Source organism: Paramacrobiotus metropolitanus, unplaced genomic scaffold (genome assembly GCF_019649055.1).
Source record: "Paramacrobiotus metropolitanus isolate TYO unplaced genomic scaffold, Prichtersi_v1.0 Parri_scaffold0000014, whole genome shotgun sequence".
In the NCBI taxonomy this organism is placed as follows: Eukaryota; Metazoa; Tardigrada; class Eutardigrada; order Parachela; family Macrobiotidae; genus Paramacrobiotus; species Paramacrobiotus metropolitanus.
This window is the reverse complement of record NW_026570234.1, coordinates 980131-1002556: the sequence shown is the minus strand read 5'-3', so window position 1 is coordinate 1002556 and position 22426 is coordinate 980131. Positions and strand designations below refer to the sequence as shown.

The window sequence follows — 22426 nt, the reverse complement described above, 5'->3', positions numbered from 1 at the left end:
AGCAGCAGCGCTCCCTACACAACAAATTTGCGTTGTCCTGCTTTCGCAGAGCTTGACTCAAGCTAAAAACGAACTTTTGCATCTCACCAAGTGGAGATGCAGTCACGCTGCACACATCGCAAATTAATCCTGCAGCCGCGGTCCACGAAAGACCACATCGATATAATCGGATTCTTGTTTTCTGGATTATTGTTGATATTCCACAATGTCATCTGTAAGTATGAAGAGCCAGATATCGGAAAGCAGTTCGTAATTTCCTCATTGCAGAAAGACGCCAAAGCCAAAACCAAGGCCGACCCGAAGGCCAAGGAGGCCCCGAAGGTAGACAAGAAGGCCGCCGCGGCTCCTGCCCCCGTTGCGGCGAAACCAGCCCCTGCCGCAGCCAAATCCGCTGCGGCCCCCGCAAAAGCCGCAGCTGCGCCCACACCGACGGTGGTGAAGCCAGCCAAACCCGCAGCGGAAGAGAAGAAACCGTTGGCGGAGAAAAAGGACGCCAACGTTGCACCAGCGGCGCCTAAGCCCGATGTGGAGAAGAAACCCAAGGAGAAGAAGCCCAAGCCGAAGAAGGATGCCTCGAAGGCCAAGAAAAAGGGACCGGGACGAGTGGCGTCGAAGAAGGGCAAGAAGAAGAAGCACTTGTACCGATTTGTGATCGACTGCAGCCATCCTGTGGAGGACGGAATTATGGAGCCATCAGATTTCGTACGTCGTGGGTTCTTCGTGGTTTCTCTTGAGTTTGACGCGGTTATACTGTAAGTGTTTCACAGATGAATGAATTTTTTTATGTAGGAACAATTCTTGAAGGAGCGCATTAAGGTGGCTGGAAAGACCGGAAATTTGGGCAAAGCGATCACGGTTGAAAGGCTACAGCAGAAGAACCATATCGTGGTTAACGCTGATACGGCTTTCTCTAAGAGGTAAGCGTTATCATTATTAACTATTTGCTGTTACGATTAACTAGTCGAGAGAAGTATGGGACACATTTTAGGATGTTTCTGTTGGCGCCAGAATTTTGTGATTGCGCATCGATTTCTAATCCTACACGTTTAATTATGCACTTTTCGTATGTCATACGCCTGATTTTTGTCGGTTGTGATGAAGTTTTTGCCTTTTTTCAATTTATTGAAATGATTAGATCTGGTGGTAGTATTAGTAATGAAGAAACCGAGGTAAGAAATGATTATTTGTTGTTAGTAATCTCGGATTGTCTGTATCAGATTTTTACTTCACTGTTAATATTTGCGCTTTTTTAAAATTATGGTTATTTACATTGCGACATTTAAGTGTGAAGCATTTATTTACAGTAGTTGTTTATTATTTTGACTTCAGTGTGTAACGTGGATATCTCGCTACTGTAACACACGGTTCTTCTAATCGCTTATTTTACTTGTTGCAGATATCTGAAATATTTGACGAAGAAGTACTTGAAGAAGAACAATTTGCGGGATTGGTTACGAGTAGTCGCATCCGGAGCGGACAAGTATGAACTGAGATACTTCCAGATTAGCAATGATAACGCCGATGAGGAGGAGGATAAGGAGTAGTAACTTTGTACTGAGTGTTGTGCGAATTTAGAATTTACGGGAAAATGTGCGAAAAAATGTTCAATAAAATACTGGAAAAGACGCCGCGGTCCTTTTCATATCGGTCGTTTCCTTAAAAAAACTGCAATTACATACAAGTAGACAAATTTACAATGCTTCGGGACGCATTTCAGTCTAATTAAATGGTGCGGGTTATTTTCCGTTGAAAAACAGATGCACGTTTGTGGAGGGAATCGTCTTTTCCCTTTTAAGATACGCCTCTGGTTGCTCCCGCATTTCTGTTTTCGCATTTTATTTGCAAGCCATAAATTTACAAATCGTCAACCGCAGGAACAGCTTGGAAAATTTTTGTTAACCGTTTATACGAGTACTGGTGTGAAATTTGCGCTGGCAGATATAAACTGTCGTGAATCTGGCTGTAATCGCCCACACTTTCAGTTTTCAATCCAAGATGTGGGAGAGCACTAACCTTACAGTTGTTAGCTGGTGTGAACCGTGGACACCCTGCTAACAAATTGTAAGATTAGCGCTCTCCCACATTTTGGAACAGTGTTCACCTTGCATCACAATAAGTTTATTACGACATATTATATTATTATGCCTACCATTTCCTACTACGTACAGCACTTCTTGGTACTAGAATGGTATTGGCACCACCATTAATTTTGTGTTTCGAAAGATCATTGTACTGGTCATTTAGGTTCGTAAAGAAAAGAACGCTGTACTCAGTGTACTGATAATTTAAATTTGAATTATTATGTGTATTTTTTTTTTATGTCGTCTTGCGTCCGAACGTTGGGCGCTTACTCTTCACATCACAAAGTTTAACACAACTGAAAATTTGGATTTCTTGAACAATTTTCCATGATCGGAGTTTGTTTAATATCCGGTAAAAGATGCCGCTTCTGCGCTCGAGTAGTACGAGTGGAACTGCTGCTGTATGTACTTGTACGAAAAAACATTGCTGCTCGTATTAAACAGTCCTGACATTTATCCAGCAATGCAGAATGGAATATTTGTCGTATAAATAATCCATGTCGGAGATTGGAATTTTCGATTCACACTTACATGCAGACAGACACACTACAACTGCACCTCGCCGTTTTTCGCGCTCTCGCAGCAACCCGACCGGAAACCGGCAATCGATAATCTGCAGACTGCGGAACTGCCGAGTCGACGGCGCGTCATAGACTTGTAGAAATCCAATGTGGTACGCACCCACTGCCACTGGTGTGTAAACCGGCCAGTCAGCAAGTTTTCTGCTGCAATACTTGATAGAGTATTTTATCGCAATCGCTAATATTTATCGGATACACTCTTTAGCTCGTAGCGCGACAACCCTAACTCTTTTTAACCAAAAATTGTGCGCCATATGCATGTTGCAAATCCTGACCTATAGTGCATATTCTAGTGTGAATTCCTGCTTATAATATCCCTTTTTGTTTGTGTTGCATCTTGCTTCTTGTATTGTAAACCGATCATTCCATGGGGCCCAAATCGAAATCCAAGGGAGAGAAATGCGCAGGCTGCGGAACGAAAATCGATGGAAAAGAGGTACGGCTGATACTACTTAAATATTACAACTGTTTCCGGTTGCATTAGTCTGCTGTTTGTTTTTTGTAGCCTGTTGTGGAGGCGATGAACAAGAAATATCATAAGAACTGCTTCGTCTGCGTCAACTGTCAGAAGCCGGTGGAGAAAGATTTCCACCCGGTCAACGGAGCGCCCTGGTGTGCGGAGTGTTTTCGGGAAAAGCATGCGCCGCGCTGTGCCGACTGCGGTGAACCCATATCGGAGACGATCGTTAAGACTGACGATGGGAGGACATTTCACGAGGCCTGCTCCAAGAAGCTCAGTCAAGGCACCTGCGATGGATGCAAATCAATGATTGCCTATGAGGAGGTATGTTTTATCATTATGATTTACCCTTATCAAATTTGGCTTGTAAATCAAAATTGTTTAACCGATGCCAACAAACAGCCGGCATTGTGCCGACTGATACGCGTTCATAAATTTATTATGCATCATGTTTATTGCTGTTTATGTAAATACTGGGCTTTATGATACACTCGGCATGCCTTCTGCATTCCAAAAATTTCAGATAAAGTGATCGGAGCTTTAACGATTTATTTATTATTTTATTCAAATACATGCACGAAGAAAAAACTTTAATTATCAGTGTGCGATGGATGTATTTTCTGTTTGCGCTCTTTGCAGACTTCATTGCAATTCACGTACTCTGTAATTAACATAACTTACAAAAGAAAATCAGTAATAAATATTAAGACGCGTTTGCGCAGCACTATTTATAGAAATTTCTGAAGTGCTAATTATAATACTGCGCATGTGGTTTATTTTAAAAATCTCCGAAAATTAAGAAAAATCATTAGCCGGGATTTAGAAAACATCTCAGTAATGATGCTCAACAGTCGCTAAGTATTCAGCGTACCATTAATTATACTAAAGTTGACTTTTTCTGTTTTTTAACAGCCAATTGTTGAGGCTCTGGGCCAGCGATTCCATCGCGACTGCTTTCGCTGTGCGAGCTGTGGCGGCGCAGTGCCGGAGAAGTTCCATGCGGAGAACGGACGACCGTGGTGCGATAACTGCTACAACGAGAACTTGGAGCGCAAATCGCCGGTATGTGATGGATGCAGCAAACCGATCACCAAAGGCACACGCCTGGAACTGGCCGGTCGCTCGTACCATGAAGACTGCTTCAGCACGGCCGGATGGAGCTCGTGTGACGGTTGCGGCAAAACGGTGCTCTTCACTGAGGTACGTAGTAGTAACACTAAGAAGACTGTAAGCATGCCAACAGATTTTTTACAATTTCCAGCCAGAATGTGTCAAATTACCACCGTCAGGCGTTCATCGTTCTAATTTTCAACTGACAGCTGCGGTGGGATGGTAGTACATGATGTAAATGGGTTTTGAAAATTCTTAGACAAGTTTATTTTCCATAGGTGCCAGATATTGCAGCTGCAAATACATTAACTAGCATTTTGGGTGTTGAGTACCACCATAACAATATTTTCGGTATGTTAACAAATGCACAATATAGTCGTGATGCACAGGTTAATGTTTGTGTGATGCGTCTTTTGCCGGTAAATTGTGTGCGGCATATGAAGCATGTCCAAGTCCACTTGCTCGCATAATTTTTTGCTTTTGTGACAACAGAAACTCTTCAGGTTAGGGCGTACTCAAATTGTGGCGGATTCGCTCGACGTGAAGAAATGACAGTTGTTGCACATTGTCGAATTACTGCTGTTATCCACTCGAGCCTTCAACATTTAGCCCACAATGCCATAGCCAGAATACATAAATTTGTCGATTATACCGCGTTGTCTGGTTTTTTTCCTAGCCTTATCTTATTGCAGTGGAGACGATTTCGTTTTTCTCATATAGAAAAATTGTATTTAGATCAAATTTTACTTAATCTTAATCACACGTTCTATATACAATTATACCTATCAGCTATAAAAACTTACAAACACATGTATACGAATTTTTCGGCAGCTGTAAATGTGCCTTATGCGCCCCAAAACCGGCACAGGTATTACAATTTTTGAATAATACATAGTGTTTCGTGCCGCATGCTTCGGCGGCCGTAAACATGTAGTGTAATAGATATTGTCGCACCCTTTTTATTTGCTGAAACAAAATTTTATCTTCGTTTGACTTGCGGTGTAATTAATACGGCTGCGTACGAACTACAGTGGTAATCAATCACCGAATGTTTGTCTAATTGTAGCCGTGCGTCAGAGTGACAGCGCTGAATCGTTACTGGCATTTGGGTTGTCTAAATTGTAACGAATGCAACACCAACATCCAGAGTCCGTTTTACTGGCGCAAAGAACAAGCCTGCTGTGATGCCTGCTACCTGGGCCACATTGCACCGAAATGCCAGGGCTGTGCACAACCGATTCCCAATCAACAGGTTAAAGCGCTAAACGCCTTCTGGCATCCGGAATGCTTCGTCTGCGCCGTAAGTTATGTAGCTATTATGTATGTTTGTGTGTGCTTGGATAGATTTCCGTTTGAAAATTTTGTGCGATAATAACAATAATTGACAAGTGGTTCGACAGGTTTGCCATGAAATGCTGCATCGCATGGGCCGTGAATATTTCAATGTCCAGGGCCAGCCGTATTGCAAGCACGACGTGGAGGCGGCGGGGATACCGGTTGTCAATTGAAACTAATATAAACTTATGATGTAACGCTTTTCTTTCTGTGTACTTAAATATAGAGGCTATGACGGTTATATAAATTATATTTTGTAGTCAGCTGCTAAAATTAGAGACAACTGTATTTCTGTTGTACGTTAAAGTAAATAAGCGAGATATCGGCATCATGTATACTGCCATGTTTATTCGCTTATCCAGCTGAAATCTGTATATACAATACTTACATATTATAAGCGGATATACGTTTTTCGATGGCATATGTCATATTGTTTGCATTTACGTTTGCATTTGCATTTACAGACATATACCACTTTTTTTATAGAATTTGGCTGGTTGTATCGGTATATGGATAATATGAATAGTTTTGTTGCAGCGATTGAAATGCCTTTCTGACTATATCGCATTAAAACTATTGTCACTAGAATATTAAATTGTATCGTAAAACTGCACCTCTGTATCGGATAGTTGTGCCCAGAAACAACACAAACGATTCCAATAAAAGTCATTGTTTATGTAAATGAAGTCATTCTGCTTCGCATATAGACACTAAATTTTACAGCTTACGTTTGCGCGCCACAAAAAAGTCTGGCACCGAATGCCGGCATCAAAGCAAATGTACCAAAGATACTGCAAGCCGCCGTACCTCTGATAAAATTACTATCTTGGTATTGTGTTTACAGTACTTTTCACTGTAATTATATATTTTATTGCCGATGATCCGGAGGTGTATAAAATCAATAAATTACTTATGTCAAAGGCATCTGTAAGCGCAATTGCACATTATTGTATAAGTCATGCAAGACAAGTGTTTCGCTGTATATAATTATTTGTAGTTCTCGCTCAGCGATTGCGGTTAACGCTGTGTCATAGGTATTGTACAGTATCTTGCCTAATGGTCTGACTGAGCCATGGAGACGAAAACAAACCATTACAATTTTCCTACTAACTGGTCTGGATTTTGTAATTATTTTTGTACAAAATTAACAGCAGTCTTTGCAAGAAATTAACGAAAGATGGTTTCACACAAAATTATTCATTAATGAGTAAATATTACTGAAATCGACACGTCCATTTTCGAACTGCGATTGCGAGTTACCTTAATATTCAAGTCCATGAAACACTCTACACTGTGCAATACAGTTAACAGTAGTTTGATATCTGTACTGATAATCCTAACACGGATTTTATAAGTGGTTACTGCTCACCAGTACAACTTTAAATCATGTTCGGTTATAAGCAGTTTAAAAAATAATGAGCCGATTCCATCTGATTGTGAGCATCGGCAACATTTTTCGGTGACAGCCGGCAGTGTATTGATGCATAGATTCTATTGGCATTCTACGCACTGCGCACCATTCAATCGACAGAGTGCTTATGGAATAATTTGTATTTTATGTGCTGAATTCATGTTGTCCATAAGTCACACAAGCGCTAGCCGTAAAGCATGCCTTCCGGTGCTTTACGTAAGTCTACAGACCATACAACAACGCTAGCTCCAGCTCGAAAACTGGCTTCTAGAGCACTCATCAGTCTATAAACGTTATTTTCGAAAGCGGGTTGTACCACCGACTACTCGTAGAAGTCCTTTCAAAAATTATTCTGAAGAACCGCTGTTTAGATTACGGTTTAACCGACATTTTCCTGCGTTCCTATAATCAGCGAAAATGGCGTCGAACTATCCATGCAGCGGATGCAGCCAACCCATTTTCCGCGATCAGGTATGTTGCCAACTTGCCATACGCGATTGAATAATTAATGTCGCTAATCTCACAAATTTCGAAGCTTTTGCTAATGTACCTTAAAAGTTACGGCAGTCATTTAATTGTTAGCTGCTTGCATGTCACTTGCGGTTTTTACATTATGGGGAGCTACTGTATTGTAAAATGTCTAATGCATGTCGAATGGTTTTATGGAAACCAGATACTGTAACTGACTACATGTACATATTTCAAACAAATTACGGATTTTGTTGTACACTCATTAGCATTAGCAGAAAATGTATCTGTAGAAGCCGTTCACCAAAATACACGCGCAGCAGCATAAGATACTGGAACAAGTTTGAGACTAGTTGTAGTTCTATTATCTATTTTGTGCTGCAGTTTGAAATTAGATCATGGTTAGTAGTAAACTATAGTTCTGTTCACATTTTTTTAACGTTTCGCCGTGCCCGATAAAACAGTTATTACAGCTGATAATGGCACAGCCGAAAGATAAATCGCCAGTGGAATGTAATGTGTGATGGATCAGTTTACTCTGCGAATTTATGAAATTTAACTTTAAAAGCGATCGATAAATGGAGCTCGTGAACGGAATCCGAACGTCCAGCATATTGAATGGCAATAATAAATTAGATTAAGTGATGTTTTCTTTACCTTCTACTTCCGTACTGCAATACCAACCGCAATTTGCTGACATACCGCTCCCTGCCTTTTTCTTGTCAGTAAAGAGGTGGCGGATTTTACAAAGCTTTGTCTTACAATTAGTTATTTACTCCATATGTAACGATATTTACTCCATAAGTAACGATATTTCTGCATTAGTCCGTACTGATAATTCCATACACGCAGCTTTACTTTGGTTTGGCAAAGTTTGTTTACTACAAAGTTTTTGCTTTATCCCTATTTAGGCAATCACACTAGCTGAATTAGCAGTTATGTGAAAACATGCACTCTTACCACTCTTTCATAATGCAATAATCTATATAGCGAAGTAACAAGAGCTTTTGCTGACCTTCTGATTGTGAACCTACCCAGTATGTAGCTATAGAGTATTTTTCGTATGGGAAGCCAATGTTTCTAAACTGCCTTGTTAGCGAATGGCGCACTGGGTTAATTTTTTCACCGTTATATATAGCCTGTAATTTGCATAGTAAAATAAAAACAGGCACTTAAGCTTTCTTCGAGGTGCACGAATCCAATTTTTAATAGGTCGCACTACACCGCAACCCAGACAGTTACTGTAGGAAGCACAATTATTGCATACGCGTACTGATTCGCAACATGTGTTTATTGAAAGATTGCTTATTGTTAATTCCAGCATTATAATTGCGGTTTTGTTTTTTGTATGCAGGAACATTTGGGAATTCCGGAAGTAAACCGGTTTTACCATCCGCAATGCCTGCACTGTACCGGCTGCCACGACCGTCTGAACGGTCCGTTTAGTCTGTGGGAAAATCAGCATCCATTGTGCGATCGCTGTCTGGCCGAGCGTTCACCGCGTTGCGAAGCCTGTCAGTATCCCGTGGCCGATGTCAAAGTCAAGACCAAATTTGGTTATCTTCACCCAGACTGCTTTACATGCACGGTACATATTTTTCTTTATTATCATTTATTGTTTTGTATTATGCGAAAATACACTTGAACGCTTAAACTGTTGGAAGAGTACATAATTACCGCTGAAATTACATATGCACTTAGTTATTTATGCCGTATTGATTCGTTTTCCTTTTGCAGAACTGCAAGTTTCCGTTTGTTCAAGATCAGGAACGCAGCTATTTTACTGTGGATGGTCGTCCTTACTGTCACCAGTGCGCGATTGAGGAAACGCGCCGCCCTGCACAGGGCGTCGGTGCAACGGAGACCATGGTGCGCGAAGGCTGAATTAAATGGGCTTTTACGCTAAATGTGGCGTAATTACATATATCCGTCGCGTTACATCAACGTCGTTTCATTTGGCTTAATGACGGAAGGAATTTTAATTAGTATAATTACCACTGTAACTCGAAGTAACGCATTTTCTGAAGCAGCTACGAATTTCACGTCATTTGTATACATACTGAAATGCTTTGAGATCACAAAAATTAATGATAAGCAGATATTTGGTTGCATACGAGTGCATTTATGATTTTCATGCATGGTGCTTTAATTTTTGGCTCGCGGTGTTATATATATGCGATGTTGCGTCCGGTTTGGGCTTTCGAATTGCACTTTAATTTGATGCGGCTATATTCCATAAAGCACAGATTTAAAGGAGATTAAGTACTTGTACGGGATTGATTGGTCAGCAAAGAAAGTACCGGCTTTTCTGTTGGATTTGTACGATGCCTTAAATACCGCTGATATTAAAATTCATATGAATATGTTGCTTATGGCACGTTGCTCAATAGTTGGCCACTGTTTCAGGAAAAGACAAATCCATGTTGATTGGTAAAATTCTGGTCCCTTAAATCCATAGCCCTGCGGGAGGGAGAAAATCGGTTCGAAATGTTCTATAACCAATATAATTATGTATTGTAGACCCATGGCAGTAATTATGGCATTAGTAAAATCACATGGCATTAGTAGGGTGACTACTAGGTTCACTGAAAAGCAATATATATCTTTTCACTATGGTACAACATAAATCGACCGTCAGCTGAACTTGATCAGCCAGCGGCCATCAACAGAGCTGCTGTCGGGCAGTAATAAAAGAGCTGCTACAAAGAGATGTACTGTATATGATAAAATACGGTCGTAATCATCCATAGATCCCCTAGAAAAATTATTTCAAGACACCGCTCTTGTACAAAAATAGTTATATTGATCCGTTTGTAGTTATAACAAATAACTACTATCCGGTTATTGTTAAGCGCTAAAGAAAAGTTCGATTACGTTTCGAAGGCTTAAATTAATTTTATTGGGAAACAAACGATATGCTTTTACGGGTTATACAAGGAAGATAAAAGTTAATTAACCACTTTGAAAGATTGATTTTGTGCATTCAGTCTATCCAGAGAGCATACAAAATCCACAAACACGTGTGGTCGCGTTGCCCTAATCGGCATTTGCACGTATATAGATAGTAGATACCGGCATTTGGGATGGTGCAGTGCTAATCGAGTAGATATTACAATATATAGATATACAATGGATTATGGAGGAGGTGATTAATAACAGCATAAGAACGTTTTCTTTATCCAAAATCACATGGTAAACTTAAATGTCAAACATGACATGTTTCTCGCACGTTTTGGTAAACACATTGTCTCCTTTCAACGTAAAAAAGATTAGGATACCGGAGGATCCTGCTACATTGGCAAAAGGGAGTTGTGCTTACGTAAAAGTATCAGGAATCGTTTAAGCGGCCCAGCACAGATTAACGCCGTCAAAGGTGTTTTCTCCATGTACGTATGAGTGCATCGTTAAAACATGATACTGTCGATAACTTGCTGGAAACCAAACCGTCCCAGTGGGAATCGGGACTGCTGTAAGCCTGTAACCGATATAAGAAAAGTATTAGTTAATGTTGTGTCCCCTTGAACGTGTACTTGCTACTTACTTCTTGTATGTCCCGAATGACGCAAAAACATTACGGGAGAAACAAGCCAACAAAATATATACGCATCACCCTTCTTGTGTCGGTTACAGTCGGTATGCCAAGCGGTCAAACGATGCCAGCAACCTATAATCCGTAGAACACACGAACTGCGCACAGGAATAGAGGATCATCATATACATATTAGAATAGAATTCGGTAACACTGAGCAGCATTTGTACGTACGTACTGTACAGCTGTACCGGAAGCTGGAATGAAAACCAAGAAGATTAGAGAGGGTCCCGAGTGTTTTGTGTTTTGAGAACGGATTTGAATAAATCATGTTCGAACGCACATCTTATTTTCAACGCATTTCTGTATAAAAATATTAATCGACTCTCTGCTTTGGCAAAATAAGACTTTATAATCGCATGGGCCAGCACCGAGTTTGCTTGTCATACGAATTTTTGTGAATTACATAGGTTAAAACCATAAAACATTATCATTGTAAATCTAACAACGGGCGTGAATGAGCCGGATAAGACAATCATATGCTGAGCGTCAAAGTGTTTTTTATTGTACGAGTAATTCATGATGCGATCGGTTTTTCCGGTGCTGTTGAAAAATGTTTGGACAGTTTGCTACTGCAGCCTGCTCGTGGTACTTATGTGGCCCATGATGTGTACCGGTGAAAGAGCGAGAAATAATGATGATGATATCGGCGGGAAATGGACGCCTCTGGACTGGACAACCGGAAACAGTTTCGATGAGGTACTAATTAAAGAATATTTAAAGATAACCTTCTACTGTAAAATTTAAAATTAAAAAATTTAAAACTGGCTAATTTAAAACTTAGAAATACAAATTTTAATATAATGTGACCGCCAGGGAGAACAGTTAACTACGCTTATAGGCTATAGCTAATTGCGTTGGTAATAATTATTATGTAGCTGATTTTGTTTTTTATGGGGATAATCGCGCTCTTAAATAAATGTTTTTGTTTTTTATCTTCAGCATATTTACCGTAATTGCAGATGGCATGCCAAACTGAAAACTCATGTAGGAGTGCAATAATAGTGAATCACAGTCAATGTTGTGTTAGGTTGTAAATAACCTTCGTAGGGTAAAACTAACATACTCGTAAATCAATTTCGAATGTATACCGCACACTGCATTCACTCGGAATTTTCTAAATGATAAATATAGGAACATATTTTTTCTGCAAGCCGCATAAAATGAACTTTGAATTACAAAATCTGTCTGTAAATTTTCCGTTTAACCTTTACAGAACTTTTTCAATAAAAATGTTCGTAATTCGAGACTACTACAGCACACAGAAGTAATCAATTCATCGAGCAAAGTACGAACCCTACTCGGGTAGAGTAACAACAAGAATTATGTATTTCTATATGTATAGGCTGTAGCTAAATGCAAGAAGACAGAGTATGTAAGTTGAATCTATTTTTTTCAAAGACCTATTCTCAACAGATGAAATATGCACTAATATGCGTTTCGGTACATGCAGGCAATAAACTCCATTTGTTATTTCTAATTCGTTCGAATACAGTTTTTTTGGCAAAAACTCTTAACTGATATTTAGTTAAACAAAAGGTCGCTTGCGTAGTCGGTATATACTGGAGCCATTAAAATGATTGCAGTCGCCACTCGCTAGCAAATACTCACTTGATTTAAAGGATACATTTTTTCCTGTGAAATTTGTATACATGCGCAATGCAATTACCGGCACACAAGAACGACAAGGTGAAGGCCACTTCCGATTGAAAACTCTATTACTGCAAAAATAATTTGTCTATCAAAAGGACACGCAAGCGTCATCTTGTAAAATTATACTGTCGCTGCTGACTCGGATGTCGCAGTAATAGCAGTATCGTATGCAACCATAATTGTCCGATACATATCTCACGTTGCTGTACGGAAATAAAATACTTTTATAAGCCTGTTCTGACCACCCTGCTGTTGTGATATATATGTACAGATACTACAGCAGAACACTATCTTTTATCTGGAGTAAAATTGAGATTCCTTGGCGTTTTACTGCATATAATATCGAATAAGCTTTACAAAATATAACACATCGAAGAAATTACGTAAGGCCTTCACTGGCTAACTATTTGTATCAACAAATTTCTGTACCATTAATATTACTTATTGTGTCGTTTTACTGGATAGTGTGTGCAGTAGCAATTCCTATTATCTTTACATATGTACGTCGTTTAATTTATTAACTATAATAGCTCAGCAGATCATTTGTGATTTGTGAGGTGTTCTGTAAGGTCAGCTAGCACCGTTGATACCGATATCGCTAAGTTATCTACTATAAAAAAGTAACTGAAAATACTGAAATGCATTCAAACCGTATCGGACACACCTGCACTTTTAATAAAACCAAAAAGTCCAATCACGCTAATTTTTTACGGGAGATCACATTGGTGAATGATCTTATTACATATATTTCCTTCGAAGTAATCTGCAGCAATAGCGCGTGTCGAGCTTTTTAGAGTATAATAACGATAATGCACTAAGGAGCGTCCAGCGTTCTGCGTCCATATAAACCAGTTCAGTTTAAATGCAGTTCGACCAGTGCCGTGAGTTATGCTTAAACGCTTATTCAGAGTTTGACGTCTTAGAGCACACTAGGAACCATTAGTCGAGATTAACGTTTGTCCTACAAACAGTTTTGTTACTCTGGTACTACAATTAATAATAATGCCTTTTAAAGCCATCCGGCCCAATTATTACACCTGTGCATGAATGGGTTAATCACTTATTCGTTACAAATCGCCCCCAACAAATTGAGAAACTTAGAAACATATACAATGTGCTCAACGAAAAGGCGCCCTGTGAAACGTTTTCTTTTTTTTGAAGATTATCCGCGTCGATAATCGTGTCAAATTATAAAAAGTCACTAACAATGCAATTTGCAGTCGCCGGTCCATCAGACAAACGCCCTGTGGAAAATTGGCTCGCTTCCTGAATTATACACACCACCAGCGGAAGTAGTGCCGGCGTATTTCCAGGTGGCGCGCCGTTCCCAGATCAATCCGCAATCCATGCAGGCCTTTGCTCCGCTGATGCAGCGGGTAAGGAATGCCATTGCGAACAAACGCCTGCGGCCGCATCCGCGCGGTGCACTCCCGTGGATTTATAGCGATAAAGCCTATTTAGCCGATTTATCTTTTAAACCCGACCCGACTGCCACTGCCACAGACCCCGTCGTCAAGGAGCTAGTCACCAATAAAAGTACCAAATTGTGCTACATGAATCCCGTTTCCTGTTTTGGGAGGTTTGGAAGAAAAGTTACTGGATAATAATGAAATATTAAACTGGTGGAATAGGTTTATACATACGGTATAGTGTATACCATGACTTTATTATTCTCTATGACTGAAAGGTGACTGCGCTGATCAACAAAAATGCTACCTCGCACATGATTTGTTCTACTAAATTCCATAACTGGAAAATTAATATATAGTTTACTTACCTACATATGTTATACAGTACTCAGTAAACTAAATAAAAACAATATATAATATTAATTCATTATTCTGCTATACACATATCGCGTAACTAGACACTGCCGCAACTCAGCACCCTGCTCCCGATGACCCTACAATTCCCTGGACTATGTGAATCCATAACAATACTCTTTGCGTAAGAGCGACAGGATAAACCATAAATCATTCCGCACATTTTTACACTTCCACACTATAAATTGTAAACAACATTTTGGATCGATCTGTCGACCGCGTTAGTTATGCGAACTTCAGTTGCGTAATTAATGTACCATTTGCGCACTCTGACCATAGAAACTATCACCCCAATACATAATTAAAGTACTTGGCTTATATCGTAATTAATTCATGGTTCACGCAATGTCCCGGTTTACGTGCAACAGCGCTATATTTTCAAAAGATTACTTTTGCCATCGCAACTCGGATAGCTCGCTTTTACTGTGCGGTTGAGATTTTATGTTTAAGTGCAATAACAGTAGCAGTAGCAACTGCAATTTTGCCCTGCGCAAGCACATTATATGCACACCCATCACTGCGCTAATTAACCATAAACGCGACCCTAATAGCCGATCAGATACCTAAAGCATGGAACTATTCAACATAAACAAACCCAGCGTGGCCGGCGACGCAGCGCTTCCAGCCAGGGACGACGCGTGGCGAAAGTATCAAAGTTTAATGTCTGTGCATGTGTCAAGAAACACTATACCCGATTAGATCTGCATCGCTTAACGACAGCATACACACATACACTGCGAGGTTTAAACACAAGTCAAAAATGTCGTGAAGACCATGAGTAATATATATACATTCGTATCAGAAATTGTCGTCAGTTATGCATTAACCCGATGAACAGCTGATTGTTGGACAAAGGTCAAGGCGCCGGTCAGTCTTGTCCTGACGTGGCATATGGCAATTAGGAGATGGACTGTAGATCAAACAGTAGCTGATCCAGTTCATCTGATGAATCACTACTGGAGCCGGTATATTGCGTAAGGTCCTCAGGACTGGCTGCCGGTGAAGAATCCGATAAGGTCGCCGGTGAGCAGGCACTGTCCACTGCGTAGATTGGACGCATGTCGTCGCTTAGAGTAGTCGAAATCTTTTCACCGTTGCGCGTTTTCTGGTGGTTATCCAACGTCTGCAGAACGCGCTGGAGAACTTTGATGTATTTGATGGATCTGACAAGAATTTCTTTCTTTTTCAACTTTTTGTTAAGAGGATATACAGGTAGTAATTTTCCCAGACTCTCCTGAAAAAATATTCATTAAGCGTATAAGCGGTAGACCTGATGAGTATAAGCATGCGAAAGCTTTGATGTCGAATACTTGTGCATATAAAGATAAAGTAGAACAACACGGCCTAGTTTACACTTATAATCCATACTTATTTCGTCGTATAAAATTATTCTAACAAGTAAGAAGATTTAAAGACGCTACATATATTTAGTTCAAGTATTAGTAATTTATAGCTGTTTATTAAGTATAAAAGTATACAGCAAACTGACAAACCTTCGCACAATACTTTGTATATACCAAACGTCAGAAACTTTTGCAATCAAATTAGTTTTGCAATTGGATGACTTTAGCTTTTCTAGCATAAATCTATGATGCTTTGAGGTGTTCGAGTAATAATGACATGTAGTAAACTGTAACAGCCGCTTAACGAAACACGTATTTTGCAATTTAGCACAGAACACTTACGTAGGCGGTGTTGACGTTACGATGCCGCCATCTTTCCCTTTCATTTGAATTCCGTCGCTTTTTTATCGGGGTGGTCGGCGATGCGGCCGTCTGCGACGATTCCAGTTCATCTGAGGGTTCTGAATCGATCACAACTTCCGAAATAACAAATAACGCGTCATCATCGATATACGCATCGGAATCTTTGTTTTCCATAATACAGTACAGAAACGCCAACAATTTATAAAAAAGGAAACCTTTGGATAAGCAAAGTTGATTTTACTGTAGATCGAGCCAGCCGCGGGCAAATGATTGTCGAAAATGTCTACTACAGAGCACAACTTGATAGACTGATAGCAAATTAAATCACTCTGCTGTATTTCCACTGTAATTTGTAAATAAACTTTGGCGTCATCCGCTAATAAGTAAAAGCTCGTGGGTGTTAATGCAACTGCATCTATACACATATTATTATTGCACTTACCACAAAATGGTGTGTTTATACAATTGTATGTATATCCCAGACACTGGGTGTGGTTTCGCTCATTAATTGGTTCACAGTGCAACGATCATGTTCAAATCGCCGCTGTCCAGACTCAGCTGTACGCCTTACTGGCACATAAATTTATTGCCAACATGATGCAAAATCCGGATATTGCAAAACTAATTAAGTAATCATCTCTCTCTGATAAGTGTACAGCAAAAGCCAAAGAAACTTGCAGAGATAAGGAAAGGTCACCCTAACTGTCTGCCAATATAAATTTTTTAAATTGCTAAATGGCTCACCAGTGACGATCACGTTATTTACCTGCACTAATTGATACAATATAAATATTTAGCTGGGTTTTACTGAAAAATCAGAACATCAATGTGATCTAATAATTTATTAATTTTGGCGCAGAAATATAATACGCGTATCATAGTTTAATGTGACCGTGTGTTCTACTAAGCATGACTGTCGGAGCACCGTGAACAATCTTAAACTATTATGTGATATTCGGGTTTTTAGCTCGCATGGGCTCCACGAGGTTGATCTCGTCCAGGTCCTCCATGTCGATTACAACCGGCACCGACATAGTACGATCCCGCCAACTCAAGGGTGCAACCAGTAAAGTAATCAGTTCGCTGGACTTTTTGCCGGCCGGAATTAGAACCTTTTGATCCTTTGGCAAAATTATCCGCAGTGTACTCACGGATGTCTTAACGAAGTAGGCTGCATAGCCGGCACTGAGAAATTTGCTCACAACAGTGTGCAAGGACATCAGCGACGTGAAGTCAATCTTTGCTAAATCAGCGCCGGAAAAAATAACAGTCTGCTTAGGCTGCTGCAGTAAATTGGTAGACGGCGATATTATATTATCTTCTTTGGTGTCTCTAGCAAGATGTTTTGGAGAGTCGATGTCACCGTTTTTGTCTTGTTCTTCCCTTTGCACACTCAACTTCTGGAGTAGCGGTTCTAAATTACAGATAGATTAAGTTTCTATACAAAGTTCTAATGCGTACTGCATTATCAAATGTTTGATTAAATTTGCTTTGAAAAATGACAGTCGTACAAGCATAATTATTATCTGCACTGACCTAAAAAATGACAGGCAGACAACAGCTCAAATACGAATGTTTTATAATGTTCAAAAATTCATTCAGCAACATATTTTTAGAACTATAAGGTTAGACCCGAATTTTTGTGTACCTAACGCTCCTTGTCGTTTGATATGGCACCCATCCGGCACGCGATTGATAAGGTACCTTTTAAAAGGTTCTGTAGCCGGGAAGAAAATTCTTCCATCCGGCCTCACTTGTATATTGATAACTTTCCTGGTAAGACTTGGCTGTTCGCGGTCCATATAAATTCGTGTTCGACACTGTAAGCGTAACCGTGGTTTTGTTAGCATGTACATGACCACTGCGAAGGAGAAAGAGATCCCAGCTAAAAAACCGTAGTCGACGCCAAAGAAGACACTAAAAGTTATTGTTCCAAAAAGCGGGATGAGTTCGATTCGGTTGCTTTGCCACAGTTCTTTTATGATTTTGACATCGATAAGCATAACCACCGACACAAGGATCACTGCACCCAAAGCCGCTTTCGGAACGTAACAGAAGGCCTGGGCCATCGTAAGTTGAGCAACAATGACAAAGAATCCGGTGACAAAACAACCAAAAGGCGTCCGTACCTATGGAAAATGCTCATAAAAAGCCTTATACATTACCAAAAAAATGTTAATACAAGATTTGTCGAAGAACGTTTTCTGTAATTACGAAAACATTGCGCACAATTTTAAGTAATATTCTTTACATTTGTACCGGTAGAATATGCAAGAGAAATAACGTGATCAAATACGGTAGTGCTACACTATTACTACGTACATAATGTGCAGATAAATTACCGGGTAAACAGGAAAAATTTAACTTTCGACATCGTACGGCACGATTTTAAAGCCGTAAATTGTGTTATGCGAAGATAAAATCTGGTATTTTATCACTTACACCGCTTTGAGCATTTAAGGAAGATTTGGTAAAGCTTCCGGCTACAGGGTACGCCGATACGAAGGAAGAAAGGAAGTTTGCCACGCCAATGGCCATTAGTTCCTGCGTTGCATCCACTGCATACCCAAATTTATTGCCAAATGCTTTGGCAATGGCAATAGTTTCCATTGCGCTAATCAGGGCAACAAATGGTAATCCGGACAGCATGTCTTCGATGTTTTCGGCTGTGGTTTGGTTATTCCATGAAAATTTTGGCGGCGCTAAAGGTGGCAGCGCTGTATTAACATCGGCAGTTAAAGATAGTACCGGATACCCATAGCGTTGTAAAAGGAATGCCACTAGGGTGGCAATGATTACTACGACACCGTAGCGAGCTGCCAAAAAGAATGACCTTTATGCAACTGAAAATCTGATCTTTAACATAGCGTTTCGTTTTAACATAAAGTTTCTTAGATTAATGTAAAAACGGCTTTAAACATTTATACGGTTAAAGGTGGTGTATCTGATCATGATTGAATACGATTTTTGTAGTAGTCTTCTTGCCTGCCACAATAATCCTCCATGTTTCCCGGACGAAGCTTCCAGCATGAGATTTCCTAGGTATCTTGATCATTCGGAAAATGACCAATCCACTTATGCAACATGTTCCCATTAATAAATCCCACCCCCTAAAGTGATATTGTAATTGTAACACAATTAAGCCGCTGGCTGCCGACAAATACGTTCAACAGTATATGACGATAAGGAGCATGGACCGGACCTTAAGTTATGAATGTTCATGACATAATGCGTCCCTTGCTGCATGACTGTGTCCGTCGTGTGTCCGCCCGGGATGCCCAGTAGATTTTTAATCTGACTAAACATGATCACAAACGCTGAGGCTGTTGTAAATCCGCTGAGAACCGGGTGGGACACGAGATTAAAAAGAAAACCTGCAAGAGTGATATTATCAAATGTACTGCAGCTCACAACGTACGCAAAAGTGTACAATAACATTACTACAAACTTACAAAAAATTATAACGATACCTGTACAAGATTTTGCAAGACATTATTAAATATATGCAAACAATTTGACAGGAAAAGGACTAAGAAGAGAATCTGCTTAAATAGAAGAGTGTCTTTGTGCGAAACCTTTGCTATAGAATATCTAGGCTAAATTAATTATGTAGGTATATATTTTGTTGACCTTTTATGATAAAGCACTTAAGGATAATTTTTAAACTTTGACCACGAGTCGATCAAAACACACGTGCCCTGATCGTTTCACAATGAAATACGGCCTGGATGATATACGAGCATACCTAGGCGGAAGACGCCCATGGCGATCTGGAACACACCGACAAGAAACGCCAATAATACTGCGTACCGCGTACGCTCGTACATATCTGCTTTTCCGGGAATGCATTCGGAGGTGAGCAGCGATATTACAGCCGTTACTCCCAGTGTAAGGTCTTTGGACGTCCCAAACAGACCGTAAGCGAAACAAGCCATGAACGACGAGTATAATCCATACTAAATTAATTACACAATAATGTGCAGTGCGGTGTACAAGCACATTACAACACTTACAAAATTCAACAATTTTTAAGCAAAGCACAGTGATCACACCGATTCTTTCGTTATTTTGATATCGAAGCCAGTTTATGACCTCATGGAACGTTCACAAAAATTTTGGACCTTGTTGTACTTTGAATGCTGTTCAAGCAGTATATGTGGTTTGATCCAGAAATTTTGACAGTTATTTAAATAGTAAAAGCCATCGGAAGTTGCTGTATAGTTGTTACTGTTGCGTTTTCAATAATTTTACAAATTAAGCAAATACTGAATCATTTTAACAGAGTAATTTGCGTACGATAAAAATGCTTATAATTCGCTGACCAGCGAAAGGGCACAATCGCTTCAGAAGCGCACGAATTTGGTTGTCTTTTTATGGCGTTAAATAGGTAAGTAAGTACATATTTTTTAAGTGCCTACCTCAGGCGGTAGATCGGCAATCTGAGCATACGCCAAAGCTTGTGGCACTGTAAAATATAACAACACAGTAATAAATCCATCTGTGCCCTTGCTTGGGCCTACGTAGGTATTTCCTTAGTATACATCAATAACAAATTAAACAAACAATTACGTAGTAGCTTACGGAATTGCGTTGGTTTTACGTGTTTATGACAACTTATGCCCATAAGTAAACTAATTGAAGTTATTGAACTGATAATTAACAAAAACCGAGCATATGAACAGTTTCATTAGCAAAAATTTGAAACACATCCTGGGAGTACCTAACATTTCCTAATACGAGTATGCTCACCTACAGATTTATAGTGAGCTCGAGATTCAGAAAATTTGAGGACGGCTTGTACAGTTTTATTAACTGCATATGTACCTGTCGTCATCCCGACGGTTAAACCGGCGATTAAATCTCCTTTTAGATCCTGCAAGGAGTATTTAGGCAGCCATAGTGTAATGGGCAGACGGCGTCTCCAGCTTTCTATGGAGCAGAACCGGCGCAGTTTCCTCTTCCAGTCTCTGCACGATTGACCCCTTGCTGACTGCGCTCCATCCCCTACATAACAAGTGCAGTTTTCTTCACTACGAACTTCCCATCGGCTGCCGCCGCCGGTGTCGTTATCCAGGTTTATTGGTGGGGCACTTTCAGGTCTTCCAAAACCATTTAGAAGTACGGAAGTGGACATTTTCTGTACGATGAAAAACTATGATAAAACCTGCGAAAATCAAATAAAACATAAGAAACTAGAAGGCACTACGCTGGGATCGACTTTGCGCAGTACATCTAGCTGTACTAATAATAATGTTAATTATTAACGAAGTTGTAAACTGGTCTCTTCAATCTTCATGTATTCGATTTTACTGCAACTGTTTTAGTAAAAAAATGGAAATTGCAAAAGAAGCGCATATTTTCAGTAATCATCATCTCGGTATAGTACAAGAACTGACCATGATAAACTCACCTAACGCTGAGCAGTGCCACTGAATGAAACCAAAATATTTTCCTTTAAACCACAGCATAGAAAATAAGAAAAACTTGCTGACACATTTGGCACAACAATTATTAAATTGTAATAGTGATATAAAATGATTTAGCCTGGTCGGCTGGGAAATTTGAACCAAAACAGTACTCGTATAAGTACCAAACTGGAGTTCAAAAAGCAAGTTGTAACTTCTGCTTTCTTTTCATCCTGGGCATATGCTTATATTTAATGAAACAATGACAAAGCATTACAAATTCCGAGATTTATTGCAACCAAATTCCTAACCGAAGTTGAATATTTTCTTCCTCTGTGCAAACTTGCAGTGCTTAACATACATATGATGAAAATCAGAGCTTTTCTACCGAAAATATGTCTTGAAACCGGTTGGTCAGCAAGTTATAGAACCTTACTGAATGTAATGTTGCACATACTAGGTAGTATTTGAGTACTGTTGTATATCGAAATAATAATATTGAAGTACGGCACAACTGCAGTAGAAGTAGACATACATGTGGAAGTCGCTAATAATCGTAATATCCATCTGGCATCTGCCTTCAGGACATGACTTCGCATTGGTTTTAACAGTTTCGCTTGATTTCAGTCATTAATTATATTCCACCTGATGTGAAAAATTGCACTAAAAATGCGCCCAGGTTATTCGTGATAACAGTTAAGTATTCCTAATATTTGTGTACCGTCAGTAACTGCAGCAACATTATGCACACTTTTTTCTCACGATTGAAAAGAACACATATTCTATAGATTGATTCTGTTTTAG

The 22426-nt window shown here is 39.7% G+C and overlaps 6 protein-coding genes across 9 annotated transcripts; 4 read left to right on the top strand and 2 right to left on the bottom strand.

Annotated features, from left to right (window-relative positions):
• The first annotated feature begins 65 nt into the window (after positions 1-65).
• Positions 66-1625, top strand: LOC129584589 (60S ribosomal protein L22-like 1). Its single transcript, XM_055476812.1, has 4 exons — positions 66-214; positions 268-702; positions 790-917; positions 1397-1625. Exons 1-4 carry the CDS (start codon positions 206-208, stop codon positions 1542-1544), a joined length of 720 nt encoding a protein of 239 aa, XP_055332787.1. The 5' UTR covers positions 66-205; the 3' UTR covers positions 1545-1625.
• A 1079-nt stretch (positions 1626-2704) lies between these two features.
• Positions 2705-6162, top strand: LOC129584645 (four and a half LIM domains protein 3-like). Its single transcript, XM_055476896.1, has 5 exons — positions 2705-3098; positions 3168-3446; positions 4035-4322; positions 5299-5532; positions 5633-6162. The coding sequence occupies exons 1-5, from the start codon at positions 3030-3032 to the stop codon at positions 5738-5740; spliced, it is 978 nt and encodes a 325-aa protein (XP_055332871.1). The 5' UTR covers positions 2705-3029; the 3' UTR covers positions 5741-6162.
• Positions 6163-6974: 812 nt separating this feature from the next.
• LOC129584682 (transforming growth factor beta-1-induced transcript 1 protein-like) lies at positions 6975-9794 on the top strand. Of its 2 annotated transcripts, XM_055476970.1 has the most exons (4): positions 6975-7194; positions 7350-7449; positions 8801-9034; positions 9184-9794. In XM_055476970.1, exons 2-4 carry the CDS (start codon positions 7396-7398, stop codon positions 9328-9330), a joined length of 435 nt encoding a protein of 144 aa, XP_055332945.1. In that variant the 5' UTR covers positions 6975-7194; positions 7350-7395; the 3' UTR covers positions 9331-9794. The 2 variants fall into 2 exon arrangements, with proteins under 2 accessions (XP_055332945.1, XP_055332944.1); XM_055476969.1 differs by lacking the exon at positions 6975-7194 and having other exon boundaries at positions 7202-7449; positions 9184-9793.
• Positions 9795-11278: 1484 nt separating this feature from the next.
• LOC129584508 (uncharacterized) lies at positions 11279-14403 on the top strand. Its single transcript, XM_055476693.1, has 2 exons — positions 11279-11734; positions 13909-14403. Exons 1-2 carry the CDS (start codon positions 11555-11557, stop codon positions 14290-14292), a joined length of 564 nt encoding a protein of 187 aa, XP_055332668.1. The 5' UTR covers positions 11279-11554; the 3' UTR covers positions 14293-14403.
• A 652-nt stretch (positions 14404-15055) lies between these two features.
• On the bottom strand, positions 15056-16621 carry LOC129584509 (T-cell acute lymphocytic leukemia protein 1 homolog). The gene is made up of 2 exons (XM_055476695.1): positions 16197-16621; positions 15056-15745 (listed from the first exon to the last, which is right to left on the bottom strand). The coding sequence occupies exons 1-2, from the start codon at positions 16389-16391 to the stop codon at positions 15410-15412; spliced, it is 531 nt and encodes a 176-aa protein (XP_055332670.1). The 5' UTR covers positions 16392-16621; the 3' UTR covers positions 15056-15409.
• Positions 16622-16781: 160 nt separating this feature from the next.
• LOC129584507 (sodium-independent sulfate anion transporter-like) lies at positions 16782-22095 on the bottom strand. Of its 3 annotated transcripts, none has more exons than XM_055476692.1 (9): positions 21628-22095; positions 21042-21381; positions 20636-20682; positions 19963-20173; positions 19420-19591; positions 19203-19327; positions 18660-18934; positions 17866-18346; positions 16782-17631 (listed from the first exon to the last, which is right to left on the bottom strand). In XM_055476692.1, the coding sequence occupies exons 2-9, from the start codon at positions 21349-21351 to the stop codon at positions 17162-17164; spliced, it is 2091 nt and encodes a 696-aa protein (XP_055332667.1). In that variant the 5' UTR covers positions 21352-21381; positions 21628-22095; the 3' UTR covers positions 16782-17161. The 3 variants fall into 3 exon arrangements, with proteins under 3 accessions (XP_055332667.1, XP_055332666.1, XP_055332665.1); XM_055476691.1 differs by having other exon boundaries at positions 18660-19033; positions 21042-21354; XM_055476690.1 differs by having other exon boundaries at positions 16783-17631; positions 18660-19033; positions 21628-22093.
• Between the last annotated feature and the right edge of the window lie 331 nt (positions 22096-22426).

Excerpts from the sequence above, each read along its gene's own strand:
- LOC129584589 (XM_055476812.1), top strand. Across the intron at positions 703-789 it reads TTATGGAGCCATCAGATTTC|GAACAATTCTTGAAGGAGCG; the intron begins GTACGTCGTGGG and ends TTTTTTATGTAG. Across the intron at positions 918-1,396 it reads GATACGGCTTTCTCTAAGAG|ATATCTGAAATATTTGACGA; the intron begins GTAAGCGTTATC and ends TACTTGTTGCAG.
- LOC129584645 (XM_055476896.1), top strand. The coding sequence starts at position 3,030 with ATGGGGCCCAAATCGAAATCCAAGGGAGAGAAATGCGCAGGCTGCGGA. Across the intron at positions 4,323-5,298 it reads AAACGGTGCTCTTCACTGAG|CCGTGCGTCAGAGTGACAGC; the intron begins GTACGTAGTAGT and ends GTCTAATTGTAG. Across the intron at positions 5,533-5,632 it reads CGGAATGCTTCGTCTGCGCC|GTTTGCCATGAAATGCTGCA; the intron begins GTAAGTTATGTA and ends GTGGTTCGACAG.
- LOC129584682 (XM_055476970.1), top strand. The coding sequence starts at position 7,396 with ATGGCGTCGAACTATCCATGCAGCGGATGCAGCCAACCCATTTTCCGC. Across the intron at positions 7,450-8,800 it reads AACCCATTTTCCGCGATCAG|GAACATTTGGGAATTCCGGA; the intron begins GTATGTTGCCAA and ends TTTTGTATGCAG. Across the intron at positions 9,035-9,183 it reads CAGACTGCTTTACATGCACG|AACTGCAAGTTTCCGTTTGT; the intron begins GTACATATTTTT and ends TTCCTTTTGCAG.
- LOC129584508 (XM_055476693.1), top strand. The coding sequence starts at position 11,555 with ATGATGCGATCGGTTTTTCCGGTGCTGTTGAAAAATGTTTGGACAGTT. Across the intron at positions 11,735-13,908 it reads CCGGAAACAGTTTCGATGAG|TCGCCGGTCCATCAGACAAA; the intron begins GTACTAATTAAA and ends TGCAATTTGCAG.
- LOC129584509 (XM_055476695.1), bottom strand. The coding sequence starts at position 16,391 with ATGGAAAACAAAGATTCCGATGCGTATATCGATGATGACGCGTTATTT. Across the intron at positions 15,746-16,196 it reads GTAACGTCAACACCGCCTAC|GAGAGTCTGGGAAAATTACT; the intron begins GTAAGTGTTCTG and ends ATATTTTTTCAG.
- LOC129584507 (XM_055476691.1), bottom strand. The coding sequence starts at position 21,351 with ATGTCCACTTCCGTACTTCTAAATGGTTTTGGAAGACCTGAAAGTGCC. Across the intron at positions 20,174-20,635 it reads TTGCCGATCTACCGCCTGAG|TATGGATTATACTCGTCGTT; the intron begins GTAGGCACTTAA and ends TAATTAATTTAG. Across the intron at positions 19,034-19,202 it reads ATGGAGGATTATTGTGGCAG|CTCGCTACGGTGTCGTAGTA; the intron begins GCAAGAAGACTA and ends TCTTTTTGGCAG.